Source organism: Excalfactoria chinensis, chromosome 15 (genome assembly GCF_039878825.1).
Source record: "Excalfactoria chinensis isolate bCotChi1 chromosome 15, bCotChi1.hap2, whole genome shotgun sequence".
NCBI lineage: Eukaryota > Metazoa > Chordata > Aves > Galliformes > Phasianidae > Excalfactoria > Excalfactoria chinensis.
Window position 1 is genome coordinate 4570626 of NC_092839.1, and position 23261 is coordinate 4593886.

A 23261-nucleotide genomic window follows, 5' to 3' on the forward strand; every position below is an offset into this window, starting at 1 on the left:
TCTTAACTTTTGGGGGTGGTGCTGATGTTTAGGATCTGGTTGGGATACTCAAATGCATGCAGAGCTGACAGAAATGGGTCGTTGGCTGCTACAGTTGGCTGGCTTTCCCCATTTGATCCCCTTCACTGATCCTGAAAAGTAACTCTGGGCTGGTCTGAGGTGGGAGGAGGAAGAATTAATGCTTTTGCAAGGTAAACTGGTCATGATAAGGGCTAGGAGCAAAGCCGCTGTATACTGTGTAACTCGCACATGCTTCCAATGTGGCTTTATTCCTGGTATCCTGGAGTGCTTGTGAGTCCCATTGTGCTCACTGGGTGGTTTTTCTCCTGTTCTTACCTGGCTGTATCCTTCTGCTGTGCATAGATGTGATGAGTGATGGCTTTGGAAGCTTGAGGTGAAAGCACATGTTCTGTTTTGCTGCTGCTTTAAAGATGTATGTGCAGTTCATAGGTTTATGCATGTGGCTACAGATGCATAAACCAACAGGAAAAACATGCTGAAAACATTTCTACCCCAGCAGGGTAGGACTGTGTTAATTTGCAAGGTACTCAAATTCTGAGTGCAATAGGCTATAGAAAGTACTTCTTGTCATAAATCAGTAGAGTCTTAAAGAGTAAAGTTCATTAGTGTGCTTCATACCTTGTTTTCATAAGAGACCATGCTTGACATTCATCTGTTCCATGCCAGGGGCTTTTAAAGCTGTACACTGATGCCGACAGTTTCCCAAAATCTTAACTTGCCTCTCTTGTTTTATTCTGCTTTGTTAATGGAAACGTACTAATGGCTTTTGTTCTCTGATTTATGCAATTACAGGAGAATGTTTTACATCTTGGGAATCCCTGGAAACACACGTTTCTGTTTACATTGATTCTATTTATTTATTTATTTTCCCAATGCAAATAATGGATTGGAACTTCATTGTTGCCTCTCAGTCGGGAGCCCTTTGGCATGTGTAAGAGACAGCTATTAATTTAGCCTTTCTGTACTGATCAAACGTATATTTTAATGCTTTTTAAGGCTTTCCCAGTCTTGTTCTCTGTGTAGTGTCTTCTAGTGCAGTTGTTCTTGCAGTGATTTTATGTGCTTATTAGCCAGAGAGTAAGATGTACAGCAGGATGGGGCTCTGTGGATGTACATTCTCTTTCAGAAGGAGGCTGTGGGGAAGCACTGGCTGTTACTGGGTTTGCTGCTGTTGGTTTGTCTGCTAAATGTTTTCAGTATAGTAGCATAAGGTCATCACACCACGCAGCTATCTCAATTACTTCAGCATTAAATACTGATACACTGCTGTCATGTTGTTTACCCTTCTCCCCTGGATTGATGTTGCCCTGGGGTTTCGGTGAAGCAGAAGCCGTGCTCATCTTGTTTTGCAAACTTGGTATTTTAGAAATCCACGTGAGATCCTTGCTTTGTGTAATAAAGCTTTGTTGGAGAGAAAGTGGAACTTCTCAGTCATTTTGTAATGTGAAGGACAGAGGAAGGCTAGAGACTTTTCTTCAGTAATTTATCTATTATTGGATTACAAGATTAACCAAGAATGCAGCAATTTAGGGGTCTGTCTTATGGGTAAGCCAAGTATCCCAACACAGCCCTTTTAAGGAAAAAGCTATAATATCTCCTGCCTGTATGGTATCTTTTGCCTTAAGTAACTGTTGAAGTATGGAGAGGTCACTGCCTTTACTCTTTCCATCAGATTTCCAAAGTCTTTTTGCTTTGGGAGAGCAGAACTAGTGCTGTGTGGTGTGGTTCTGGCCCAGCCCTGTTTGCTCATTGGACTCCTTCATGGGTGTGAGAGTTGGTGCAGCAGCTCTTTGTCTGGGAAATAGGTTGTCTCCAATCTATTCAGTGTTGATATATTCCTGCATTTGAATCCTTGGAAAAGAAGGAATGCACTATGTTGAAATCTTGCTTTATTGCTGAAGTTCCTGCCTAAGGATAAACTCTTTGCTTATTCTGTTCTACTATTCCAGGCTCCCTTCTCGTGAAGCTTTCATGCTTTTCTTCCTCTATTTCTTCCATTGCATGATTGGAAAATGAATTATGAGGATCTGAAGCTTCCTAACCATGTGCTGCTTTGTCTGCTCTTGTGCTCAGTCAAAACTGATTTAGATGCTTGGCAGCAAAATAGAAGACTTGGGATTTGCTCTGTTTTGTGGGGTGGGAAGTGAGATGGCATGGACAGGTTTGTTTCTTCAGTGTTAGTGGCAGCCTGGCTGGGCTGCTGCACTGGGCCCAGGGCTGTGCCTGAAGCCATAGCACAGCAATTGTACTTCATCTGAATTTGGCTTCAGGAGGGGTTAAGGATTTAGAAATAGCTTTCTGATATCTGCTTACAATTGGAACAGGCTGTCTCTGTCAGTAGTTGAGGTTCAGGTACTTTTGTGTTTAAGGAAAAAAAAAACCACCATCACAACAAAAGATAATCTCAGCGAGCTGCAGTCTGTAGTAATGCTGATAGTGGAAATGTCTTTCAACACACACGGCAAAGGGTTGGATGTGAAATTGCTTTGAAAGTTGTGCCTGTCCTATTAAGTGTAGCTCTTCATGAAGCAGAGGGCCAGCAGTCTGCTTGGGTATCCCTGCAGTTTCATCTTGGCACCAAGTCCTGCTTCTTTACAGAATGTCATGCTTAGGAAACATTGCTTCCCCAAGCACTGTTTCTGTTAGAGTTATCCTAATGGTTACAGAGACTCCAATCCTGACCTCCCCATGTTAATCACTTTCATTTCAGGACTTTTGCAGTCAGCTATAAGAGGAATTAGGCAGCACAGCAAACAGACCTGCAATACCTTTCCAGGATAAACATTTTATGTGTATTCTGTAGTTGCGTAAATAGGACCATTAGGCCAGTAAGCGACTTGTCCAGTTTCACCTGGGTAGTCTGTTAGATTATGGCTTTTTCTTCCAGAATATCATCATAATACTATTGGCTGTCTGTACAGTGCCTTCTGGCTGTGTGTTTCTTGCTTCTGAGACTTCTAGGTGCACATAGATGTTGTCCCTGAAACCTGGGTGCAGTTTTGTTTTCTGCCCAATAGGTTTTCCTATCGGGTTTTCCTACAACAATGGCAATCCATTTAAACAAACTCCACAGACAGTGTAATCAGTTACTGGAACAGCACGATCATACTGTGACTTCCTGCAACTGCAGTGCAAGTACTGTGGAATTTAAACCTCTTTCTCACCAGTCAGGAACAATTCCTGCATGTGCCTTTTCAAGCTGTTAAAACATGTAAAGTCAGATCACTTGTCCAAAGCCATAGCCTATCCAACAGTGAGGATCTCAGTCCTCTGTGCCTCAAACCAGAGCCTGACAGAGCAACCTTTACACATGTGGACTCACTGCTGCTTGTTTAGGTCACCTGCCAACTGCACTGCTGTTCATGCTAAAGATCTTGGGTACTGACTGTTCCAATCTTTCTACTTGCTAATGGAATCTCTTTATGGTAGAAAGTACTCCAGTACTAAACTCTTTGATCGGATGTCTGAGGCAAAAGTGTGTTCTTTGCCAGGGATACGAAGCGTGTTTTGGATACCTTGAGCTGCATTCACGTGTTTGAAGATTCACAGCTCTTCTAGGCATCGTTTCAGCACTAGAACCTTAACAAATTTAACAGTTTTTATTCCCCATATATAGGAAATAAAATCCCTAATAAGATTTGTCAAAATAAATGGTAGAACGTGACTGGAAATACTTGAAAGTGAAGAGGTCTTCTTCCGATCTGCACTTCTATGGTGGCTGCTTTCAAGAAGAGCATGTGAGGGAGGAGAAAAACCTGTGAAATTGTTTCACTGGACTCATGCAGGGTCTTTGTGCTTTGCTTTCATGTCCCAAGAGGTGAGAAGGAAATCAGCTTAAACTGTAAAAGTACTGTAGTTGTGTGGTCCAGGAGCGAGGTGTTTGAGCTGCACAGCGAGTACCATTGCTCAGATGACAGGACAGCTCAGGAGAAGGTTTGAACTCAACCAGTTCTTGAACCCAATCCAGCGTTACTGACTTATCTCCCCCTCAGCTGCATAATTTAGCAGCGGAACTGGAGAAGCCTTTGAGACTTAATTCTGCTTTCTAGAGGAGAGGCTGAAAAGATGCATGCATGCAGTCACCCTACTGGTTACACAAAACGTCCTCTGTTGGGATGGGGAAGGATTTCTTGCTGTTACTCAGGTTCAGGGTGGGTGAATGCAGCAGTAAGAGGAAGCACACAGCACTCAAACAGAGCAGTGATTCTGAAAAACTCTTCAAAGCTTGTATGCTTCTCTTGTAAGCAGTAGCTAATATTGGGGCAGCGGGCTTAGCACAGAAATGGAACCCCTTAGCTAAAGCAAAAGTGTTGTGGGTGTAACAAGTGATTAGAAACAGTTTTTAGATGGTATTACAATAATTTTCTTATCCTGTGTCTTCTGATTTGGATGCAGATTTCAGACCCAAGAATCAAGTAAGTTTAAATTGCCGTTCTGAACATCAGCAAAGGGACACGTTGAGGTGATGCTTAGGACAGACAGAATACAGCAGCTGGGGTATTTCTAGGCTGTCTAATAAGAGAAACAATTGGGGTATTGTTGGAACCAGAAAGTAAATTGCACAGAATCCTTATCCCTAAGACTTAGCAATATGCAGCAAAAGGGCAAAGACTTCTGGCAGAAACCTGCCTGTATGCTCGTAAATCACTGTGTTCAAGTTGTGCCTACAAAAGCATACAAGAATGTGAACCCAACTGCAGCAAATACAGAAGGCGAATAGATTTATCTGGAATAGCTCCTGGTGGTCAGGAATTGGGGTTATCAGGTGTTAATTTGCCTGCTATTTCACTTGATTTAGGAGAAATTAGGCGGACTGGGCTGTTGCTCATCCTTTTCTCAGTGCTTAAAAAGATGATTCTAAAGCAAACTGAGGAAGACGGGACAGAATGGGAGACGGGTGGGAGTGGGATCCAATGGTGTCTGCACAGCCTTGTGCTGTGTGCCTGCAGTGCTCTCCCAGATCCTATTGCTGGCTGCAGGGTTTGATTAGAAAAGTTGCCGTGCAAACTGAAATATTAATGGAGGGAGCAGACCTGCTCCCCTTGATCTGTAAGTAATCTTTACTGGGGGAGAGGGGTGCTCAAAAGGATTTTGAAAGCAAATGAATTTTTCATACGAGTTGTGTGTAATTCCATATAGCTGGGTTCTGGGAGCAGGGCACTGGGGCAGGCTCTGCCCGAAGGAGGAGGCTCAGGGAGTGTTTACTGTCCTTGTACTCGTCACAGGAACTGCTGAGCTTTTTACAGCGCCCTGATCCTGGATAAAGAGTGAAACTGCATCGTTGGAGTAATGCTGTGCATACAAGTATTGCAAATAGGGTTATGACTCAGCCTTTCCCTGGAGACCTCTGTGGGGAGAACAGGGCCACAGACCAAAAGTGCTTAAAATTTCCCATCCTTAACTCGGCTGTCCTTGTAATTAAACAGAGTCCGAAGATGAATCAGCGTACAAAAATGCAGAGCTGCTCGTGGTTGCTGGAGGTGCAGAGAGGAAGGCAGGAATAGGACAAGACTCTGGTAAGCTGTTGGAGACACACCAGGCTGTGCTGACTGCCAGACACAGTGCCAGAGACATCAGGCTCTGCGAACAGAGGAGATGCCAAACTCTGTTTGGGTTAGCAGATACTGAAGGGAGAGCCTTGAGGAGATGGAGCCTTGCCTGGCAAGTGTAACCCCTGTCCCTGCTGTAACCTTGGTGCTGGCAACATGCTCAGTTCTGCCATCCTCTGAATGTCACACAGGCCCATTGGGGTTTGAACTTTGCTCGCAGTGGATAGTGAAGTCTCCTAATGCTCCTGGAGAAATAGCAGTGTTTATCTCCTTGTTTAGCACTGGGAGGAGAAGGCATAAAAGGCAGGAAACAAATGTATGTGTGAGTGTCTGACCTCAGCAGCTCAAATAAGGCTGGATCTAGTCAGCTGAGTCAGCTGAAAGCTGGGAGTGTTACTGGAGGCTGAGAGGTCCTTCTAGGAATTCATATGTAAATACATAGATCAGAGAAGATAGGCCATGGGCAGCAGTTACAAATACTTCTGTTCCTTGTGTGCTGATGAGGTTTGGTGTGAGATTCCCTATGGTGTCTTAAAGTCATTCCAAATTCACTTTTCTGTTGCCTTTGTGACCGTGCAGAGGATGTTGTCCCACGGGCTGGGGGGAAATGACCAAACTCGTTTTGTCAGCCACCAGATCACCATCAATTTGGTCTGCTAGACAACATCAGCCTGAACAAAAATCTCCTGAGACATGCCAAAAAAAAAGTGCTGTCCCTCTGTTTAGCAGTTCATCTCCTGAGCTACATGTGGCTCAACACTAAAAAAGAGAAAAGAAAAAAAAAGGTTTGAGAGCTTTAATGCCTTCTGGTGACGATCATATGTCAGCTCGAGATTATTTAATGAAAGCTTTTGAAGTTCAGTCTTAACCTACCTGATGGCATTACGTCAGAAAGCAACACTGCTGAGTGAGTACCGAGCAAATCTTGCAGAGTAATTTAATTCTTAGGAGATGTGTCTGGGTGGCAGTGTGTGGAGTTTTGAAGTGTTCACTCTGCTGAGAGGCCAAGTCTGTGCCCAGTGCTGACTGTGTACAGACCAAAGCTCTCCTGCCAGCTTTTCCCTTCTGCTTTCCAGGCTATACACACACCCCCTCCTATTCCCTAAGCACTCTCCCTGCCCTTTATCCCCAGCACCCCCACCAGGGGCCTTTCTGCGGGGTATCAGCAGTGAGTGGTGGAAAGCTGGGCAGAGAAATGTCATCAGGCACCACTGGTGTAACTGGTGTGGTCTTCACTTCTGTACTGGGCTTCTGTTGCCTGCAAGTAGTGAGCTGTTGTGAGCAGAACAGAGGACTGAGATGTTGGGCTCCGGTGTTTCCAGGGTATGGCCTAGAAGTACTTCTTGATAGCAAATAGAAATTTCAGCTGGAAAGCAGCAGTCAGTCAGAAGGGTGACTGGAGGTGAAGGTTAAAGGCTTCCATTCTGCAGTGTTTTGCAAAAAAACCAAAAACCTCAACAACCAATAATGTCTAAAGCAAACAATAGCATTGAACAATTGCACATATTTTCCATCAGTTGGTTGGTAAGAAAAAAAGAAAATGACTCTGTTGGTGTGTGCTTCCTTAACAAGTGAGTGTGTTAAAAAATGCCTGTGTCTTTATATAGCATCATGATGGGTTTTGCTAGCAGTTATTCATCAAGCATCAATAGATGGCTGTTTGCTTCGGCCACTGCTTTAGGAACGGGTGAGTACCGTGTGGAATTAAACCCAGGCAAACAGCCTGAGCTCCCAGCTACTGCTGAACTGCAGAGTCCAAAGTGTGAAATACGCTGCAAAAACACTTGTGCCAGCAAAATGTGTGTTGTCCTGGTGGGAAGGAGAAGGCGACCAAGGAATTGCTTCCTGACAGCTCAGAGTGGGTGTCCAGTCCTGTGGTTTGTTGGAGGTGGCTGCAAAACTCCAGCCTGCTGTAAGAGATTCCCCTGTCTGGGGACTTGGGAAGCTCTTGAGTAGTTTGTGCTGTAATGCTGTTATGTTCCACAGATCTTGTATATCAAAATATAGAAAACTCAACCTTGAGATTCAAGTGTATGTACGGTATAAACTAAAGCACTAAGAAGTGTTGCCAGGTTCAGGAGGATCAAGGGAAGTTGCAGGAGGCTTCACCATCAGCACTGGTGTGTTGGTTTGTGCTGCAGGGCTGTAGGTGTCTGACAGCAATACCTGAAGTTAGGGAAACAGCTGGTTATATTGTGTGGCAGTGTGAACAGGGTTCTGTCTGTGCTAAAACCAGCTGAATGTATTGCAGTTATAAGAGCTGGTGTTGGTTAAGGAGGAAAAAAATGAATTGGTGGCAAAAAACTGAGAGGCGGGGGATGCTGTTCCCTTGTGGTGGTGGAATTTGCACAACCTTTGTCTTGCAGTTTCCTTCTATTGGTGTGAGGATGCAGCCTTTTTAGGAGCACGTTAACACCTTTCCAATTAATTAGTCTTCAGTACCTTACATCTGAGATCTGTGGTGGAAATGCTGCCACTGTTATCTGAAGGCAGTTGTCAAAATCAGTGCAGCCTATTGGGGTGGGTTTGAGGTGCTTGATCAACCTCAGCTCCTTCCTGATCTGCTTATAAAGAGCCTTTATGGGCCTGAAAAACGCTCGTAAACATTGAAAAATGTTAAAGTTAAAATTCAAACTCTGTTACTGTTTTGCTTTGGTGGATCTTCACTTTTTTTTGGTGCTATAAAAGGACTTTGTTGTTTACTGTACAGTGCAGTTGTTGCTGAGGGTGGAAAGCATTGCTCAGAGTAAAACTGACACTGCTAAAATTGCAGTGTTCGTGTACACTTGAGTGCCATCCTCCCCCTTCTGACGTGTCACTTAAATTGGAGCAGTCCTAACCTGCGTAGGGGGTTCCAGCAGCACCTGCTCATTACAGCTCTTGCATTGAACTGTCTTGAGTCTGTTGCTGGAGGGAGGTAAGTGTCCCTGCTAGAGGGGAGAACAAAGAGAGCATTCTTGGTCTGTTGTTCTTTCTCCCTTCTTTTCCTCTTCCTTCATTTCTCCCCCTCTCCCGTGCTGTGTGTCTGTCATGCCACATGGGTCTAAGAATAAGATTTTAATGGGAGGGAGTAGGGGGAGGGCTGAGGTTTTAATGGGAGGGTGCTTGATCTAGACTAGGTACTTATGGAAATGGTCTATGTTTTGGGATCCAACAAGCCTACGTTTCAGTTCCATGCTCTGTTTCTGTATCCTTATGTTATATTTGGGGTGAAGTACTGACTGTCATGCAAGCTAGGATTCCCACCTTCCATGCTTAACTATGTAACAAACTAGGTTGCTTTTCCTCAGGGTCTGTAAAGCATTTAAAGATCACTGAACTAAAGATGGTATAAATGCAACCATTGCCAAGGTAAATTAACTTGTCCTGCAGGAACAATGAATCCATTTAGGACCTCTGAAAGTGAAAATTTTTGTTAGAAATTTGGAATCTGACAGAACAGTGGAAGGGGGTGGGGGAAAACACAGAGGTTTGTGAGGGAGGCACGGAGTTTTCTCCCACCTTCATTCCTTAATTGATATTTTTTTTTGCCTCTCTGCTTGCAGATTCTCACAAACACAAAGATAAACACAAAGACCGAGAACACCGGCACAAAGAGCACAAGAAGGACAAGGAAAAAGACCGGGAAAAGTCCAAGCACAGTAATAGGTGAGGAAAAAACTGACCGAGTCCTCCCAGGCTAAAACACAGTTGCTCGTGCAGCTTTAGAATCGTTGTGATGAGTATGGAACTGCTACATTTTGAATGTGGTTTATGAGTGTAGGTGATTAAAGCCTGACATTTCATTGCACGCCTTTCTGTATGGGTGGCTGAAGTTTGTGCATCTTGCAAATTTTAGCCAATGCTTGTGTATGAAAGATTATTGTAGCTTAGTGTGACTGATGGTGTTGAAAGTTAGTTTAACCCCATCTTCAAGAAGATTGATGAATACTGCTTGTAATCCTTTGTGTGTTTCCAATTGTTTGTCAGAAATTTGGAGCTTTAACGAGTGTTGGTTTAAATAAACCCCATTGTTTTAGCTTGTGGAATCTGATGTGACTGTTCAGCTTCCCAATAGCTAGCAGTAGCTGGAAAGATGGTCCCCAGAGCGATGACATATCCCTTGGCCTTGTCCTGCAGTGGCTGAAGATGTCAGCACTATGAGGTGATGTTGTGGGGCAGCCTGTATGTTTGTCAGGCATTCTGAGCACGTCCCATCTGGGTTAGATGGTAGGTGTGCAAGGATTGCCGGCTGATTTGTCTGCTCTGAATGGTAGCTCCACCCCCACTGCCTGGGGAACCTGTTGTGTGAAAGTCAACAGCAATACCACCCACACTGAGTATCAACGTTTGTCACAGTGGTACGGTCCTGGAGGTGGATGCAGCAGGCCGGTTGGTAACAGTGTGTAGGTGCTGAACTGCAAGAACCAGGGCATGCAGCTCTGTCCTCAGTGAGCTGCTGTGACACAGCACGGGGTGAGCGTCACACACACAGTGTTACTCAGGAAAGCTTTCCTACTTGTACCTCCTGACACTCAAGTGCCACGAAGTCTGCATTGCGTATTTGCAGGTCAGTCACTGGAGGGTAATTTTCTGCTGTAACACTTTAACTGGCAGACGGTGTTTGTGTTATGGCCAGGCAGATGTTATTAGCTAATGGCTGTGCAACTGTGATAACAGTAAACTAAAATAAAAGACTGGATTAACCATTTCTGTTAAGAAAGGTGGGAAAAATGAGTCCTTACTGAGCAGTGGGTTTCTTTCATTGGGGTCGCACTTTGCTTTCTGTGACCTTGTAGAAACATTACACAACTTTGCTGTTCCAAAAGCAGTTTCGTTTTTTCTTTTCTTTTTCTTTTTTCAAATAAATAGTTGATTTGGGGGGGAGGAAGAGTCTAAGCAAATAATTCTCAGCATTTACTGATTTTCATGGCAAAGACTGCATGCTTTGGATGTGTTGTTTGCACTCTGCTGACGTATCTGTATTGCCTTATTTCTCATTTTTCTGATTTCTCAAGCATGCACCCCAGTACCGACTTTGCCTCGCTGTTCCAAGGCTTTATTGCTTTACTTGGAAACCATTCTCTTACAATCCTAGCAAAATACATTCTTTTGTAAGGAGTAGTGTAAGCACAGACTTTAAATTTCCAGAACTCATTAATGATTTGGCTTTATTTGTGTGGGAGGTAGAAAGATATTTTTAACTAGAAGAAATATTTTTTACTGAGTGCATATGGTTTGTAATTCAAAGCTGCCCAGTGTTCATTGTGTAAATAAGTATCAAAGCAATGAAAAGGCTAATCTTTTGTGTAAGTTGTAGCTTTGCCATGAGATATGTAAACGTTCTTTATCTTGAAGTAATTCCTTCCTCCCTACAGTGTTGCCTTGAAATCCCTGTAAGAAAGGGAGCACTTTTTCTAGATACTGTACATAAAGCTTCCAGATATTTTCATTTATCTTTTAAGTATTGATTTGTTCTTTGCGCACAACATAATGTATTTTTTTCCTTACATAAAAGCATGAAGCTATGTAGATCGCATGGCTGCTGCACTTATGTGCAGAGTTGTGCTTCAGGGCATGTTCTGGGGAGAGGCTATGACATTGCTCTGCTCTTCAGCCACCCTACATGAGGTGGGACAGTTCCCCATGCTGAGCGCAGAGCTTCCAAATATTTACTGTAGCATTTTACTGTAGTATTTTCTGCCTTTTAAACCAACACCTCAAAGGTGACTGTATCATACTGCTGAATCATGAAATATGCAGCCCTGAAGATGTCATTCAGGGAAGATAATGTACACAGCCATGTGTGCAGTGCTCGCATTGGATCCCTCCTTCAGGAGTCCTCTACAGTCTGCACTGCCCCATTCGTGCTCAGTCATGCACGAGGTATGTGGCTGCTTGCTGTGTAAACCCAGCTGACTTCTAACAAACCTGTCAGAAATAACTGACTCATAATTAAAATGTAAGCACTTCTTCCCCAAATCTTTTGATTCAGCTGTCATTCATGTAATTCTATAAATACCAAGGTGTGCCTGTAAGGTATAAGATTTAGGTAGCAATTGTCTTGAGAAGGAGATAGCCCAGCAGCTCACTGCATACTGGTGGAGGAGGAGGCAGGTCTGTCGTGAGCTGGGAATTAATTACATGGAGCAGAGTGGTGGGAAGGTTCTGAATGCAGTGTGTTCCTGTGGTCTGGCAGCTGCTGGGTGTTCATATGCAGGGTGAGACCCCAGGGATGGCATGGCACACTGCTGAGTGACTTGGCACAGTGGGAAAGGACTGAGGTGTGCTGAATGTGCACCAGCATGTGAACAGAGTTCCTGCCTTTGATAAAAATGAGGAGTTTCAACCTGATAAAAACTCCTGTGGTTAAACAGAATGTGAATTTGGAAGAGGCAAAAACCAGTGTCAGCCATCCTGAAACTCCTCCTGGGCTTACTTGTGCTATGAACTGCAGTTATGGGGCTGTCACTGCAGTCACTGTAACAGACCACTTGCCTGGATGCAGCTAAGACACAGTGAGAAGTCTGGGTTTTAGGAAAGCCTCCATGACAATGTAACTGGTGTGAAATGGTTATGAATCACTTGAGTGGCTGCCAAGCATCCATGACTCTTACTGCTAAGCAAACAGGTTGCACTGGGCACCTTAAGTGGATTCTCAATCACTTTGCTGTTTTTATCACTTTTAATTTTACCAGCAGTTGGAGTGGGGGTTATTTCTTTGTGGGGAAAGCAGCACAGAAGAAGAGCAGGTGAGCACACAGTGGTTGTTTGGCTCTGAGGCTTTGCCCTGCTGGTAAGAATCCTAAAAAGCTGCTTTGTTAGTGCAAGAAGCATTCTGTATGTCTTCTGGTTCTTAAAGAGGTTGAACTGTGATTTAGCAGAAATCCAAGCCATTTTTCAGGAGAAACCTGGGTTGGTACCTCTGATATGTTATGCAGGGTGTGAAGAGACTCCTCGCTGCATTCTAAGGAGCACAGCATTGCTCTGCATGTTGTATAAACCTGGAGCATGGCCTGGGTGTGCCTGGAGCAGAACATTTTTTATCCGTCTATAATAATTTGACAATTTAATCTGCTGCCCTGTACTTAAAGCTTCTAAAGTAAAGCCTGCGTCAGGAAGGCAGAAAGACTGCTCTGCAGGAGAACGAATGTTTCCTGTATACAGACTTGGAAGGAAGGATCTAAACTGCCAAGATAAGTCTCAGAAATATCTAAAATAGATAATCTTGATTTCATGTGGCAGGAATGTGTGGACTGGTATGTGGAGCTTCTTTATTTTCCTTCTTGCTTTCCTCCTCTCCCACTCACAAGATGACAGTTCTGTGTTTTAACTACTCTTTTGCAGCTGTAGTAAATGGGGAGAGAACATTCCTATGGCACAGCTCTTCTTGGTCACCCCTCAAAGAAAGAAAATGTAAAGTCTGTTTAAGAAAAATCCTTATCAAAGTGTAAATCCACATCAAACAAATAGTTTCCTTTCATTCCTTCTCTCAGCCCTTTATTTCCTGATCTCCAAAGGAAGATCTTATACACACTTATCAAATACAAATGTCAGTAGTTAAAAATGAAATAAAACAAACTAAGTGTGATGTGGCAGTAAGTTTCTGATCTCTGGGAGACGAGCCTTTCCAACAAGGAGGCTGTAAAATAATGAAGTAATGGGCCCTTTGAAACCAAGGCTTGTTAGAGATTGGCTTAGAAACATTGGCAGTAACGAGTGTCTTTCTGCTCTGTGTCTTGGGCTTTGTGCACAGTGTGGGCTGCCAGTGGGCTGCACGGTGCAGAAATGGCTGTGACAGTGAATGGGAGTGCAGCGGCTGCTCCTGCAGCACTGATCCCTCTTGTCAGTGTGACGGGCATCTCTGCTGCAGGAAAACACCCTCCGTCAGATTGCATATTCTCTCTGCTTACTAAATCTCTTGTGATCACAGCTTGAGGTGAACAGAAGCATGGAGCAGAAGGGATTTATAGACCTGATCTTCACTGGCATCTCTGTGTTTTATGGTTTTGCTAGGAAAAACAGATCCCAAATGCTTGCTAGGTGGAGAATGATGGTAAATTTCAGTTCTGACATCTTGCACCTCCTGATTGATTTATTACATGATCCCTATCTGCTAAGATCTGTGTATTCGGGGCATGGAGAGGCAGAGATATCTGACCTGAAAAAGCCATTTTAGAGAGGATCTCAGTACCCTGCCCCCGGTGTGTGTCTTTGTGTTTCTTCCACGTTGAAGCACTCAGTTGACCTTGATCAATTTTCTAATGCGCCTGCTAGAAATAAAAATCTTTGCTTGGTTTGATGGTCTGATTCCAGTGCGTGCCTCAGTGTGCTCATAGCGTTCTGTTTCCCAGTGTTATCAGCTAGTCGTTAACCCAGCTTTTTATCTTGTTCCCCTCGCTGAAGGCTTGATCTGTTATCTGTGAGCTCTGGAGGAAAGACCCTGTTTAACTCTGGGAGGAGCAGTTTCAGGGTGGTTTGTTTTTTTTTTAATTATATTGCTGAAACCCCATCAGAACCACTGAGGCTCATGTGTTCGTACCCTGTAATACTGTATGATAACCCACTAACAGCGAGCGTGAAATTCTGCAAGCCAGCTGAAACCTTGTCCTTCAGTGGGGTGCCTTCTGGTTCTGAAATGCTCCCTGCACGGTCAGCCCTTCCTCGGTATGCGTTTGTGGATGATCACGTTTTTTCCATTAGTGCCGTACTACGTCAAGGCAGACATGGGCTGCGTAACCTACGCTTTGTCCCTATTGTGTTCTTAGATTTAGCTAAAATCACAGCTTCCTTTTTATTTTACGCTTCAGTTGCGTTGTAGCAGTTAGCGGGTAGGCAAGCAGAGCTCAGCTTGCAGCCGGCTCTGATGCTCGCTTGTAGCAGATTCCCAGGCACAAGCTAATTACAGCTGAGAAAATGAGAGAGGGGAAATAAGAGACACTTCAGATAAAGCGTCCTTCCCAGCTTGTGATTTTGAAGCTGGAATGGAAAGGGCCTGGGAAGGGATTATTAACACGCATAAATGGCACCTGAAGAATGCACTGTTAAATTATGGCAAAGCTGTGGCGGTTTGAAGAAGGAAGCTGTGATCTGCACATCTGCAGCTCTTTCCACTTGTTACTTTCCAGTGTGAGAGGAGCCTGAGCAGCTGCTGCCAGGTGCCTGCTTTCCCCCCTCCCCTCCCCACATTCCCTCTCCTGCAGGCCCCCTTGCTGGGAAATACAGCTATGCTTCCAGGGGAAATGGTTGCTTCTGTTGCATTGATTGCCTTTGTGCTTCAGCCTGAGCCCTCCCCAAAGCCTTCAGATGCCCTTGGTTCACACTAAAGCACTCAATGGAAGGCAGTAAGCATGCAAAAGGGCTGCAGGGCCCTAGGAGAAGCGTTACTGCTTATCTGGCCTTTGTTTGAACTGAGCCAGCACCGGGAGATTGCTCTGGATGATGTAGTTCTGCCTGTATTGGTATGGTATCCTACTCAGCTGTGTCTTGTAATAAAAACAAATAAATGGTTGTCAGCATTAAGTACTGTCAGAGCTGTGCGTCTCGGAGCACTGTGGTTCAGCTGTAAAGGTCTGAGTGCAAAGGAAGTTCTTGTTTTCTCAGTGGGCCTGAATGTTTCTAAAGCAGGTTGGGGGCAGCTTTGTTAGGATCCACGTGTTCCCACGTGTTCTCTAGTCAAGCTGACTTGCAGTGAAGTTTGCCTCCATCTAGCAGGGGCTTTGCTGTCCTACTTCAGTGACTTCAGGCTGGGTTTTCAGCAGAGGGGCATGTGCATCAATGACAGTGAAGGATTCACAGAGCTTTCAAAAGTGGATTTGGGATAAAAATACCTGGGCACACGTGGTCTATGAGCCCTTTCTGTTTCGTTGTTCTGCTTCTTAAAGAAAAGCCTATTTTTCCTCCAATTTTGAATTTGCAAAGAAGTCGGACTTCTGATCATTGAACTGTTCCCAATGCCTCCTAATAATAGCATTGGGAATGTCTGGAAATAGCTTCTGATGGATGGCTGAAACCTCTTCCTCAGGTCAGGGATGATGGCATCCCGTTGCCCTCTGCTTTTCAGAGTAGTGTGGTGGTTAAATTGTGTTCTCCCGGAGGCTCGCCTGGGTGTCTCAGCCAACTGAAACATCACAACTGTTCAGCTGCTGGCTGAAGTTAATACGTGAGAAACTCGCCTTGCTTTTGGAGAGAAATAAGTACATTTTCTCAGGATTGCTTGTTGAGGTCTTTATTATCAGTGTTTCTAAATCAGATGTTTATGTGGGGAATTTCATCATCGCGTACCGGGACCAACAAGCCAAGACCTCGGGACAAGTCACCAGTACCAGCTGTTTTGAAAATGAACTGCAGAGTGAAATGAGAGACTGACTTATCTTGGGTTATCTGAGCCCATGGTGCTTCAGTGAGAAATGCTACTGCTGGCTGCCAAGGGAAGAGGAAGGATGATCTTGTGATTTCTTTTTTAATGAATATAAAGCTGCCTCAGGAATCCAAACTCATTGATTCTGACCCCAGTGCTGGCCAATGGTAGCTGTTCCAATAAGGAATATCGTCTGGGTTTCTATATAAGCAAGAAGCTTTTAGCAATTTTTCCTTCCAGCATATGTGTAAGCATTCAGCACATACAAAAGCTGTTGCCTCTTCTCTAGGCCAATGGGCTTTTCTGCCTTTTTCAGACTTAGCTTTGCAGATGTAGATTAATAAATGACAATCTGTTTCAGTAACTTTGTGTACCTCACAATGCTCATACTGAAAGCTATCTCTAAGAAAGAGTATGGTTGTAAAAGCTTAAGCTTTTTCTTCTTTTCTTGCTATTCTGAACTCCCAAGGAACAGGCACCATGATGAACCCTACCTTAGAGAGCCAACTCCATTGATGGCAGCGTATGCCGTGCTTTGGAGGTGCAAATTGTTGTCTCAGTAAAACATGTTATTGCAGGTAGAATTTAAATACCAAATAAGAACAAGAAAGCGTAGGAAAGCAGACACAGACAGACTTGCAGAGAATAAAATGGATCTCAGCTGTGTGTGTTTGTTCTTGGGGTTGCTGTGGTTTTTTTGTATGTGTATTATGTATATGTAATATATGTATATGATGAACTTTGTAACAGAAAAACTTCAGTCTTCAGCAGATGAGGTGCCTATCTTACATATGGATAACAGAACAAGGTAGCAACTTAGGATTTTTAGATTTCACTAAATATAAAAATGATTAATCACACACGTGGGGTTTCATGCTTTCAGGTGCCCAGTGAATCTAGCTGATGCAAAAGAAAATGAAATGGGTATTTTGAGCCTTGGAGATAGTGATGAACAGGATAGAGAAACTGGGATGTGAGATCTGAGCAAGAGCAGCAGGGGCATCCCCTGGGTGTCTGAGATCCAGTGTCGGGATGTTCTGTACGTACTCGCATGTGTTGATCACGCAGTGTGCATAACACGATCTGCTGGGTAAGAATAGTCTGCAGTTGTTGAATCTTCACTCACAGCCAACATGTGCTGTGTGCCTGCAAGGATTTCTAGAGTGCCACCGGCCTTTTCATGTTTGTGTAATTCAGTACAGTTTTATGTGTAGTATAAGGAGAAGTTGCTAGAGAGTTAAAAATGAAACTGGTTTCTCTTCCTACTGATCTCTCTTGATGCAACGCAGCAGATGAGTGGACTGAGTTCCTTTAGAGATGATTTGTTTTTAACTTCAGCTGCTTCGGCTTGGAAGGCCAAGTGTGCATTTATTGCATTGTGTGCTGCCCTCAGCATGAGTAATTTAGATGCTTAGTAGATCCTGAGCCATTCGTGTTAGTGTGACTTGGGGTGCTGAGACGCGCTGGACTTTGCAGCTGGGTGTGGACTGAAATATTTGTGATTAGTTGCCTTCCTCTTAATCACACAAGCTTCATGGGAGCTGGCTAATGTGCTGCTTGCTTTATGTAGCCATCAAACTGCCAGGTCTTTTGCAATCTTTTCTTTTTTCATTTTTTTTTTTTTCATTTTTTTTTAATAGAAACAAGACTTAAAGCCTTTCTTCTTCAAAAGCCCCTCTCTGACCTGACGTTCCAGGCTTGCTGTTCTCCAGGGTCGTGTTCTCCCAGATTGGTTAGGGCTTGCACTTGGGTGCTGAAATAACCAAAAGAAGGAAGCTGCCTATTTCTGGTACAGCTTTGCTTTATGCCGTGTTGTCTGAAGCAGCGTGTTGCACAGAGCAGCAGGGGTGGAGTGAGCCGAGGATGGAGGAATGGGAACCAGCAGCGTGAGCAAGGCAGCTCACTTGGTGCCTAACTATTCACCAATGAGAAGAGAGACTGATTTCCACTATGCCTTTGGCCTGCTTCAGCCTGGGGTGGGCTCAGGCAGTCCTCACAGCCTTCTCTGTTTAGTTCTGTATAAACACAAGGACATCACATATCCTGTTTGCACTATTTTCCCATCTGTTTGGGAATAATAAAGATCAGTGATTTTTCTCTTACTTTCAGAGATGAGACCTGTTAAAAAAATAAACTCATGTCTGAACAAAAGCTCATATGGGCATTAATGAGATGGACAGATCAATTTCATTGACCTTTTACGTGGATGTAAAGAAAAGCAGAAATAGTGGGAATCGAACCTAAAGCACTGAACTTAAAGTAGTGATTGTGGATCTCGTTTGTAGCACAGGCTGACAGGGTTTCCTGATGTGAAATGCTGGCCGGTTGTGGTTTTGTGGTATGTTCCCTTCCTGATCCTCTTCTTGAGGAAGATGGATGATGTGTTATGGGAGACTGCTGGATCTTCCTGCTACTGTGATCACCTTTGTTTTGGGGTTGGTAATGATCTTAACTGCTGGCTCTGTTTTTACCATTGGGATTGAACTGTGTTGCTCAGTTCTTCTAAGGCATCCCCAAACATGCTCTTGTCTTGCAGCGAGCACAAAGACTCCTCGGAAAAGAAACATAAAGACAAGGAGAAAACCAAACACAAAGATGGCAGCTCAGAGAAACACAAAGACAAACACAAAGACAAAGACAAGGAGAAGAGAAAGGAAGAAAAGGTAGGTGTCTTCTGCAGCAGAGGCAAGAAGATGAGCCTGTTTTGCATAGCTGAAAAAGAAAAAGTCAGCGGGTATGTGTTGCTTACACTTCCAAGTTTTCTGGATCTGGAGAGATGTATCGCAGCACTGAGGACCAGAGATGTGGTTTGTGGAGCACTAGATGAGAGATTACAAGGGCTTTATCTGCAGATACTGTAAGTGAAGACTGTTCCACAGCAGAGCTGTGTCCATTTATTTTACATTTTTCCATGTTAGTATTTTGACAAACTTAAGATTCAGAGACAAGAGGAAGAAAATCTGTTAATTGCATTGCTGTGTGAGGACAAACAGAGATGAGTAGTTAATGCTGCATGAATTACACACTTCAGTTCCTTCAGTGAATAGCTGAGGGCCAGAAAATACTGACTTGACTAACACTTGGCAAAAATTGTTGCCTTCTTTGGTGTGTCATGTAGCTCTGTCAGGTTTACAGGTAATAAAGGTGCTACTCACAGTGCCCTTTGGTTCCCTCAGTAAGTTAAATGCTCTGCTTGTGTAGGAAAAACAAGTTGCTCCGGGCAGTACTGATCAGCTGCTGCTTTTCATGTTTTTCAGATTAAATTATCTTCTGGTGATATAAAAATAAAGAAGGAAAAGGAAAATGGTTTCTCCAGGTAAGAAATGAGGCCTATGATCTGAAAAAAGTCACATTTTGACTTCTTATTGCTCAGAGTTTTGATTCTTCTCACTTGATTTGGGGGAAAAAAATGAATGTTTTTTACCTCTGCAGATGATACATATACATCTCAACTAAAAAAATCGGTAATTCATTCACTTGTGATGAAGCTGTTGAACACCTGATATCTGCTTGCATGTGCCAGGTTTATCCAAGTATCAAGTAGTAAAATTCTGCTGAGAACAGATTAAACGATGGAATAAAATATTAGCTGGAGTTGAAAGAACCTCTGTTGTAACTGTAAAATTGTTACCTGAACCCTGCAAGCTGTCTTTTGGAGATGGCTTTGTGAAGGCCTGTCTTTCTGTAGGACAGGGTAAGAAGGATGCTTATGTAAAATGAGAAGCATCTTCAAAGCTTGGACATCCTACTAAATTATTGCCAGTAATTAGAAATGAACTTAAGTATATACAAACTAAATGAACTTAAGTATAGCGCTACTCATTAGTTAATAGTCTTATTTTTAAAACCATGAAGTGAGTAAGCAATAGAAAAATATGAATATGTTTTAATGTTAGACCATCTGTCACTTGTGTAAATCCAGCCATTGGTTATTTTTAAGGCGGTACCTCTGGTCCATTGGCATTGGAGATGTCCATGGTTTGACAGATGTGGGTTCAATCATATGTCCAATTGCATGAGCCCACTTAAAAACAAAACAAAAATCCTTAGTCTCAACATGATGCAGAAGGAATGGAAGAAGGAACCTGTCTAGTCAGGGCCTGGTAGTGGTTCATTCCACATTTTGCATGTGCCCTTGTCAGTTTTATTTCCATACTCCTGTTTAAAAATGCAAGCTCTGTGGCTGTGTTTGGCACAGGAGAGAGGCGCCCTCTCCAGGTCCTTCTGGGAATGCTCTGGAAATAGAAAGCAATGATGTTGATGGTGTAACAGACACTTTCCAGCCCCAGCTATTTAACAGAATTGTCTGCATGTGCTGGTCCCACCTGAGATGCTGGATGTTCTCATGTTAAAGTAACTGGGTCCTCCTTTGGTCTAAGAGTGTCTTACAAAAGCGTTTATGAAAGAAACCCAGAGTAATCATTGCAGTTGTGCCTTCCTCAAGGCCAAAATCTGGTTAAGAGCCATCAATCTCCTGCTGAAACATTCATTTACAAGTTCAGATGGTTTTGATTTGATTCTATGAGACTTGGTTGAAGAAGCAATATTACGGTCTTGGGAACGATGCAAGTCAAGGTTTAGTTTGGTCATTAATTTGATCACACCTCATTTCCCACTATTACAAAATGTTGGGAAACATTTCAGTGTTAAAATTGATGAGAGAAAATCCCTAACAGCCTAATAAACAGTAGTACTAGATGTCTGCCTGGAAGGAAGAATGATTAAATGGGACAGATCTCTTTTTTCTATTGATGTTTTGTGACTGCGTAGCAATGCCACAGAAATGGCTTCTTACAGCAGCACTTACCTGTTTTCTTTGAGCTACATCTTCCTGCACTGCAGTGGCTTTACAGCTGTGAAAGAGCAAACTGTCATGTTCTGCTTCACGGACACATTATCAGCTAAAATAAGACTCCAGAATGTCTCTTGCTGGCTGCTTTTTTTTTCTCCCACTGTACCCAATTGCAGATTCTGCACGTTGACTTGGAAACTGAGTCAGTTTGAGATAGAAATTTGATGGAATATGAATAGGAAAGCCCATGACAGCACTGTAACTTTTTGTACCTGAGTGAAATAGTGCTGAGTGCTTCCAAATGTAATTTTGGACTCTTTGTGATGTCTTCTTATTCTTGAAGATAAGTGAAATGCTTCCATGAAATCTAGAAATAATGAGTGTGTTTAAAGAGATAGTCTCTGTACTCACTCATACTCTATTTTTCCTCTTACTTTTAGTGTTCAGGGGAATATTATGTCTGAAAGCACTAAGCTTAATTTAGTATTTGTGGTTTGAGAGGGACAGGATTGTTTGCTTCCCACAGTTTGGGTAGTAAAGAGAGACTGATCAGCTTAAGTTTGCCAGATCTTTGTTTCCTTCTCTGCTTTTTCATATACATCAGTATTTAGTCTGCAAAACATTTAGTAACGTAGCTTTCAAATCTCTGCGTGTTTGACAGTCTTTTACCAGACCCAATAAGGATATTGAACTGTAATGTTCCTATTTGACTACACACATACATGGTTTCAGTTCTGCTTTAAAAATACTGGAAGCTGTGGTTGTTTCTACTGAAAGTCTCAAAGAAACAGTGAAATCTATGTTGTTTGTAATTGATCTTAGTGTTGCTTGAAAAACAGCAAATATGTCAACACTAAAAGACTTCCTGCTTGTGCTGTCTGGGGAAGTTCAGTGAACTTTGGGTCTAGGATCTGAGGAAGAGGACACATTCCCAAACTAAAGACATGTTTGTTTGCGTCTGATCATTTCTTAAACAAAGGAACATGCACTCTGAATATTAGAATCACCTTTTGCTTCTTTTTGTAGTCCACCACGTATTAAAGATGAACCAGATGATGATGGGTTTTATGCTTCTCCAAAAGAGGACTCCAAACCCCTGAAGAGGCCTCGAGAAGATGATGAGTAAGTGACCTGGGTACTGGGGACTTGAATGCTTGCCTTTGGCTCTAGAAAGAGAATACCAAGGGAGCAAGTAGGGTAAAAGATATTCAGCCTGTACTGGGGGACTGGAGATCTGAGACTGAATTCCTTATGCTTTTAAAAGTTTTCTGAACAGGGTAAGGATAGCATTTGTGTTGTCCATGGAAAAAAACACCATTACCTGCTTCTTCAGAGTTCTGTGCAGAGCTGCAGTGTTAGTAAATGGGGGGGGGTGGGAAGAAAAAGTGAGAAGAGACCAATGAAGACTGTAAAACATAAGTCTGAGTAAGTGTGGTATTAATGTTAGCTAAGTGGCTACAGTGGTTTCTGATGGGTTAGCAAATGACTACACCAAAGGAAGAAAATACAGTCAGCCTGCTCAGTATAGGGGAGAGGTTCACATGCACTGCATGGCATGAGCCCCTTTTAAAAGTGTCTAAACGTGTTGTGGATTACAATGAGGATTTTTCTCTAAGTCAGAAGAAAGCTCAGTGTGATGTTTGCCTGATACGTAGCAGCCTGCCCAGTGAAATAAAACCCAGTTACATCATGCTGTGATCTGTCACCATCTATGCACGTCCAGTTTTTTAGATAGCGTGACCTATCTAAAAGACCTAGACTTAAAGGTTTGGAAGAGCTTACCCACATTGGCATTTTGTTCCAATGTCATGTTTCTCAGCATCCAAGAGACATGGGTGTGACATCTTCTCTTTTGTGTAATCATTTGCTGCCTTCTGTTAAGTTTTTGTGACCTCCCATCTCATGCCTGCAAAGGAAAGATTAAGATTTAGTCAGCAGTCAATTTTGTTCAAACAAGTGGGGGATGCAAAAAGTGGGTATTGGAGGCAGGTCCCAAACTGATGATTACAAAAGGGACAGCACATTGGGGGAAACATGCCACTGAGCTTTTGTTGATTTATTCTATCCCATGTAATCACTGGGTGGCTGCTAATACTCTTTAATTGGCTCTGCATCAAGTACAATTTTTGTTTCAGCAGTCTGAAAGTTCTTCTGAGCAAATGTACAGTTATAATTATACAGAGGTAAAGTAGATGGATAGCCAGAGGTTATATAGGAAAGACTCACCAACGTTGAGGTTCACAGTCAAGATGCTCACTGTAGAAACTCCACACAGGAGCAATCTCCAGAAAGAAATGTTGCCTTAACAGTGGTCAGCCCTTAAATGGGATCTAGGAGAGGTGGAGCCAAGCTCCACCCCTTCCGGGAGCACAACTGAATTACCTTCACCTGTGCTCCTGCAGCTGACCCATCACTTGCCTGAGATGGTTAATCAGAGGTTCAGGCTTTGATCAACAGTTTCCCATACAGTAACTATTTGCAGTTATAACCTATGGATTTTAGATACTATGAACGTGAATGCACAGATTTTGCACATGTATGACTTAATGTTTTTATACTG

At 43.2% G+C, this 23261-nt stretch overlaps 1 protein-coding gene and 1 long non-coding RNA gene across 3 annotated transcripts in view; one reads left to right on the forward strand and one right to left on the reverse strand.

The window, feature by feature from the left end:
• Positions 1–23261, forward strand: part of TOP1 (DNA topoisomerase I) — a 62213-nt gene that overhangs the window by 18488 nt on the left and 20464 nt on the right. Inside the window, exons 3-6 of the mRNA XM_072350196.1 lie at positions 9116–9218; positions 18446–18572; positions 19167–19225; positions 21728–21823. Of these exons, the coding sequence (XP_072206297.1) occupies positions 9116–9218; positions 18446–18572; positions 19167–19225; positions 21728–21823 (385 nt within the window). The remainder of the gene's footprint in view (positions 1–9115; positions 9219–18445; positions 18573–19166; positions 19226–21727; positions 21824–23261) is intronic.
• LOC140259151 (uncharacterized) lies at positions 19872–22985 on the reverse strand. Of its 2 annotated transcripts, XR_011905361.1 has the most exons (6): positions 22928–22985; positions 22484–22607; positions 21709–21867; positions 20974–21068; positions 20717–20762; positions 19872–20144 (listed from the first exon to the last, which is right to left on the reverse strand). It is a non-coding gene; the product is annotated as an uncharacterized lncRNA (long non-coding RNA). The 2 variants fall into 2 exon arrangements; XR_011905360.1 differs by lacking the exon at positions 20974–21068 and having other exon boundaries at positions 19873–20144.